We start from the raw sequence: 6,000 nt of genomic DNA, 5'->3' as shown, positions 1-6,000 counted from the left end.
TACACACCAGTCGCTTGCCATTTTGGCAGCTGTAACAAGATTTATAAATACAACAGAATAAATCTTTTATTTTTCTTCTCCTATTCTGTTATGAATATAGAACGATATAGTGTGTTAGAAGTTGTTATACTAAGCTATATATATATATAAATACATAGTGCTTCATGTAAAGAGGTAAGATTGTAGTGAATTATTTTTTATATACACAATGAAGATTTCGTCCTTCATGTAAATACTTCTTCATCTTTTCACATCCTCTTCAGTTCGTTTCATCTGCCATTCTTGCATGTGCAGGTTTGTTTTCGAGGTTAGATTTGATTGAAAGAATGGTATTCGACTCAATCATCCGCAGTATGGAACTGATTGATTGAACTCTCAAATATTAGTTTCTCAGTCTTTGCTATTCTGGACAGTGAAGATGTGATAACCTAGCTTCCAAGCATTGAGACCAAGTCCGTTTCTCCATATTGAATTTAATAACGTTATTCTAGTTATTTTAAGTCATTATGATTATGGTACCTTCAAGTTATAAATTATTAAATATTTTTATTTACTGTACTGAGATAACTTATGGTACAAGTAACTTAATTAATTAAATTATAATAATGCTAGATACTAATATATTGCACAATTACAATTTAAAAAATATATCCTTACTTTAAATAATAACATAAAATATTATTATTATTATGTATTGTAATATAAAAAATTATTTGAAAAGCAACTGTAATTATATTTTTAAACAAACTCTAAAAAATAAAATAATGATGTTTGGAAAATGATTTAAAATGATTTAAAATTTAATAAATTGCATCTTAAATTATAGAGAATGAGATTGAAAAAAAATAAATAAATAAATTCAAAATAAAATATATAGTAATCAAAATAATTAAATTTAATATAATTAACAAAAAAAACATGATTTTTTTTATTTTTTAGAATTTCTAGGAATTTTTTTTATTTAAAATAAAAAAATATTTTTACAAAATATGTTTTATTTAAACTAACAGAAAAATATAATTTGTAAGTTTAATAAGATTTTATACCTTTTTACTTGTTTCCTTTTCGTGGGAATTGTACAAAGTCAATCTTAAAAATAGTTTTGGCTCCAAGCTAGATGTTCTCCCCTCTTTATAAATTTCTTGACGAACATTTAATTACAATTCAATTTAATTTAATTGTTTTTAGGAAGGCAAGAGTTAGAGTACACAACAAAATTTCTGAAAGTTAGGAAAAGATATTTTTTTTATTGCCAACTAATCCATATTTCCACTATTCTAAAGATAAATTTTCCCATTTAATCTTATTTTTATTAAAACCAGTTTTTAATATTTAAAATTAATAAAGATAAGAAAAGTTTTGGATTGATAAATAAAGACTAGAAGAAAGTAGGACTATACTTCGATAAGTAAACAGTATAGTGACAAAATTGAAAAAAACAATTTTTAGGCTTCGGGAGGCCTATGGACTTGGCCTTACTCTCTCCAGTCCACACCACAAAGAGAAAATAAAACCCTAACAATAAAAGTCTAGCCGCTGCAGCTGCTCTTCCAAGGTCTAAGGCTCTTACCTTTCCTCGACAGAGAACTACCAGGGTTTCTTTCGATCTCCTCTTCCGCATGGTACAATCTTCACTTCTTGTATACCCTTTTCATATTTTCATGCATATAATGTTCCCTATGTTATGTTTGATTTCTTTTGTTTGTGATATAATAATTGGTTTATTTTTTATGTATTTTGTGTGTGTGTGTGAATGGAGACTCTGTCATTTTGCCTCTCTACGTGGGATTTTTATTCTTAGTGACCCAACAGCTTAAAAATCTGTTTCGGTGGTGTTTTTATTTCTGTTGACAGAACTCTTTTTTTTTTTTTTGGGGGGGGGGGGGGGATGACAGTTCACCTGGGTGGATAATTGAAGGTTTGATATGAGTGTATATGTAGGGTTCTTTATAGTGGCAATGATATGATTTAGATATTGGTGAATGATTGCCAATTTAGTAATGAATCTGCAATTGATATGAGTAGCCCCAGATTATAAGCTATGTGTATTGGCTTACCATCGCAACCAATGCAGAGCTGTAGAAGTTTCAAGATGGGACTGTAATAAAATGCAGTGTACTGGTTAGAAGTTAAACTAAAAACATTGCATACTACACATTTCATTATTTAGATGGATTTGCATTAAGCTCGTGAGCATTATGTACTTTTTGAGAAGTTGGAATTCTGGTCATTGTGTGAAACAATTGCTTTTATTTACAGGCTCTAGACAAAGAATATAGTCTGTTGCATGATCAATAATGTAATATTTTGTCATTTAGGTCCTGCTGCTTTTTTATATGCTGTATAAATTAGTACTGTTCATGCCTCAAATATTTTGAAATGGTGTATTGATTAAATTTTTTGTTAAGTTTGTGTTTGGGGTGTTTCTTTTCCCGCTTTTGATTCATTAGCTTGTTTTTGTACTTACTACAGGCTCCCAAAAGAGGTGTGAAGGCCCCATTAGCAGCCAAGAAGAAGCCTGTATGTCTCCCCTCTCTCTTTTATATGCGCACACGCACACACAAAATAAGCATGTGTAAGTGAAAAGAAGGCAGTTTAATTTCCCAAGTGTGGTATAGTCTTTCAATTCTTGGGAGTGTTGTCTACAACATTTATCTAAGTGGTTCACTGACGAACCTACTTATAGTTTAGTGTGTAATGGGTCTATATTCTTCCATGGAAGTCCCTGTTATTTCCTTTTTGAATTTTGTAGCTAGCTAGATATTGCTAATGTTTGTTTCAGCTATCCCTCTAATCTTATGCAATTGCATATATGAAATTGCTAAAAGTTGATAATACAAGTTTTCATAGATTATGCCCAGTTCATAGAACTCAGATTTGATGAATGATAATTCTGCCCCCCTGTCAATTTTGGGGCCTCATGTGCTCTACCCTTGCAACTAAGGATTTGGTGCATTGATGCTGATTAATTACAGGAAAAGGTCGTAAACCCTTTGTTTGAGAAACGACCAAAGCAGTTTGGAATTGGTGGTGCCCTTCCACCCAAGAAGGATTTGACTAGATTTGCCAAGTGGCCACATGTTGTTCGTATTCAGAGGCAAAGAAGGATTCTGAAACAGCGTTTGAAGGTTCCTCCTGCTGTTAACCAGTTCACAAAAACACTTGACAAGAACCTTGGTAAATTTTTCATTCCTGTTACAGGGAACTTGACAAAATTTGATGCCAAAAATCACAGATGCATTGTTATCAATATTGTAGTGCATTGATAGAGTTCATTTTAACTACTGAAAATTACTTATCTGGTACTGAGATGTATTTTTTTTCCTCGTCATTTTGTGTTACAGCTACACAACTTTTCAAGCTGTTGCTAAAATATAGACCTGAGGACAAGGCTGCTAAGAAGGAAAGGCTTCTTAAGAGAGCACACGCTGAAGCTGAGGGGAAGACTGTGGAAACAAAGAAGACTATTGTTATTAAATATGGTCTTAACCATGTTACTTACCTCATTGAGCAGGTACACATGTTGATTTCTAGTGCCTTCTTGATTAACTATGTAAATATTTAGATAATGAATGATTTGGTGATTTGTGTAGCTAGTTTGATTAACCTATATGGGAGTTGTGTTATAATCATGATTGTGTAGGAGAAGATGGCTTTCAATTTGGTTGTCTACCTTTCCTTCTGCCACTCTCTTTCCGCTCATTTCTTCAGTTACTTGGCTGATTTTGCTGCACATTGATTTTTTATCTCCCTTGTTTATATTTTGGGTGCCTTCCTTTCAACTTTTTTTTTTTTTGGTTTGTTTCATGTTGTCATCTGACTTGGATGGTGAACATGCATGGCAGATTTTGATGTGTTTTTGTATAGGTTATCTTATCCTTTTCCTAAGACTCTACTTGATTCATATAGAACAAGGCCCAGCTGGTGGTTATCGCGCATGATGTTGATCCAATTGAGCTTGTTGTTTGGCTGCCTGCATTGTGCCGGAAAATGGAGGTTCCTTATGCAATTGTGAAGGGCAAGTCACGTCTTGGAGCGGTGATTTCTCTATACTTTTTCTATGCATTAAAAGAACCATCAATTTTTTTGGAAATTGGATCCTCTGTTACTATCTTTATGACTCTTGTATGTTTAAAAAACAGATTGTCCACAAGAAAACAGCATCAGTTTTGTGCCTCACATCAGTGAAGAATGAGGATAAATTGGAATTTAGCAGGGTTTTGGAGGCAGTCAAGGTAATATTACTACTATGTTTTTGCACTTTATATGTGGTATCTCTAAAGTGTATCCCAAAGGAGAAAAAAGGTGTTTCAATTTCATATTTGTAATCCTCCTAGAAGACTAGCTTAGCTTTATGTCACAAAGAGAGGCAATTGGTCCTTCATTTGCTTATCCCACAGTGAACTTGCTTGTTCTAACAGCATTGCTTTTGATGCTTTTGCGGTTTATTGATAGAAGTGGTTTCTTTCTTTGATTTGATATTCTGTAATTTGTTGGCCACTCTTTTGAACTTCATTGTTCTTTGCATATTTCACTTTCGTTCCCTTTAACTGCAGGCTAACTTCAATGATAAGTTTGATGAGCACCGAAAGAAATGGGGCGGTGGCATCATGGGTTCCAAATCTCTGGCCAAGAGCAAAGCTAAGGAGAGAGTCTTAGCCAAGGAGGCTGCGCAAAGGATGTCTTGAGCTTCTTCTAGCAAGCTGTTGGAGATAAAGTTTTAGTCAGAAAGGAACTTCTTGGATGATTTTAGCTCTTCTTTTTCCCCTTCAATTGCTCTGTTTGTTGTTGTGAACAAGTTCTGTATTGATTGGGTAGTTAAAATATTATCATGAGTAACATTTATAACGCTGATAACTTCTTTTTGCGACCCATGCGTGAGGGAAACAGTTAAATCAGTCATAATGTCAGCCACATTTTCATAGTCTTGGGTGGCTTTTTTCCATAAATATTGTTAAGGAAACAGGAACTGTCAACAAGAACTAGCAAAATCACCATCCTAACGTTCAACAAAAAAGAGGTATTAGAATAGAACTACTCACAGAAAATTGAGTTACATCATCTCTCGCCCATCCAAGTGAATTGTAGACAACAACTATCGACAGTATAAGAAGATAAATGGATGACGTATTTCAACGTCAACAGTTTGTGGTTAATTACAATGTTAAAGAATAAGATATGTCCTTGCCATGTTTCTCCCTTGTAGCATGATTGGTGTTATATATAATAATGATAGGAAGTTGGGAACTATCTTTGGATTTTATTGAGTGGTATAGAGTGAATCAAGAATGAATTTTTATTATTATGAATTAAAAAATTATGTATATTTATATATATACATATATATGGTGAAATAGCTTATTTAAAAGTAGATGAAATAGTTTTATTCTGTGAGAATTAAATGAAAATTGGTATGAGAATATCTTTATTACTAAAAAAACAATATGATGTTGTCAATAATAATCTTCCTGATGTTTTCTATGTCATTCATGTTGATATTGCTTGTTGTCTTTATCATACCATGCATGCATCATGATTTATCAAAAAAAAAAGTTATGGATTCTATTTTCACATCAACAAACAGAAATATATTTTTTGTAACAAAAAAAAATGATTTCTGAAGTAAAAGTAAAACAGACAAGATTGTTAATTCAATTCAATTACACATGTATTCTAAATATTATAATTGAATTTAATCATGTGATTTAATATTTTATTTCAAATTTAAGAGTTATAATAGGTTATTAATTAAATTTAAATTACATATAAAATTAAATTTGATTTTATATATAATTTGGTTCCAAACAAGCAAGCAATTATGATTTGGAAATCCATTGGTTGAGAACAAGAAGAAGAACAAGAACAAGAACCGAATTATTTAAATTGTTAGGTTGAAAGTGAAGACAAATATTCCTATATGCAAGTAGGGTGTTTATTTTTTGTTTGGTTTGATTTTTATCAAAAAAAATAATCAAATTGAAATTAAAAAAAAATCAAAAC

At 31.8% G+C, this 6,000-nt stretch overlaps 1 protein-coding gene across 1 annotated transcript; it reads left to right on the top strand.

Annotated features, from left to right (window-relative positions):
• Positions 1 to 1,509: 1,509 nt before the first annotated feature.
• LOC105107262 (60S ribosomal protein L7a-like) lies at positions 1,510 to 4,850 on the top strand. Its single transcript, XM_011001126.1, has 7 exons — positions 1,510 to 1,622; positions 2,473 to 2,520; positions 2,976 to 3,177; positions 3,345 to 3,514; positions 3,910 to 4,038; positions 4,143 to 4,235; positions 4,557 to 4,850. Exons 1-7 carry the CDS (start codon positions 1,620 to 1,622, stop codon positions 4,686 to 4,688), a joined length of 777 nt encoding a protein of 258 aa, XP_010999428.1. The 5' UTR covers positions 1,510 to 1,619; the 3' UTR covers positions 4,689 to 4,850.
• Positions 4,851 to 6,000: the final 1,150 nt, after the last annotated feature.

Source organism: Populus euphratica, unplaced genomic scaffold (assembly GCF_000495115.2).
Source record: "Populus euphratica unplaced genomic scaffold, PopEup_1.0 scaffold200.1, whole genome shotgun sequence".
Classification (NCBI taxonomy): domain Eukaryota; kingdom Viridiplantae; phylum Streptophyta; class Magnoliopsida; order Malpighiales; family Salicaceae; genus Populus; species Populus euphratica.
This window is presented reverse-complemented; position numbering and strand designations above follow the sequence as displayed.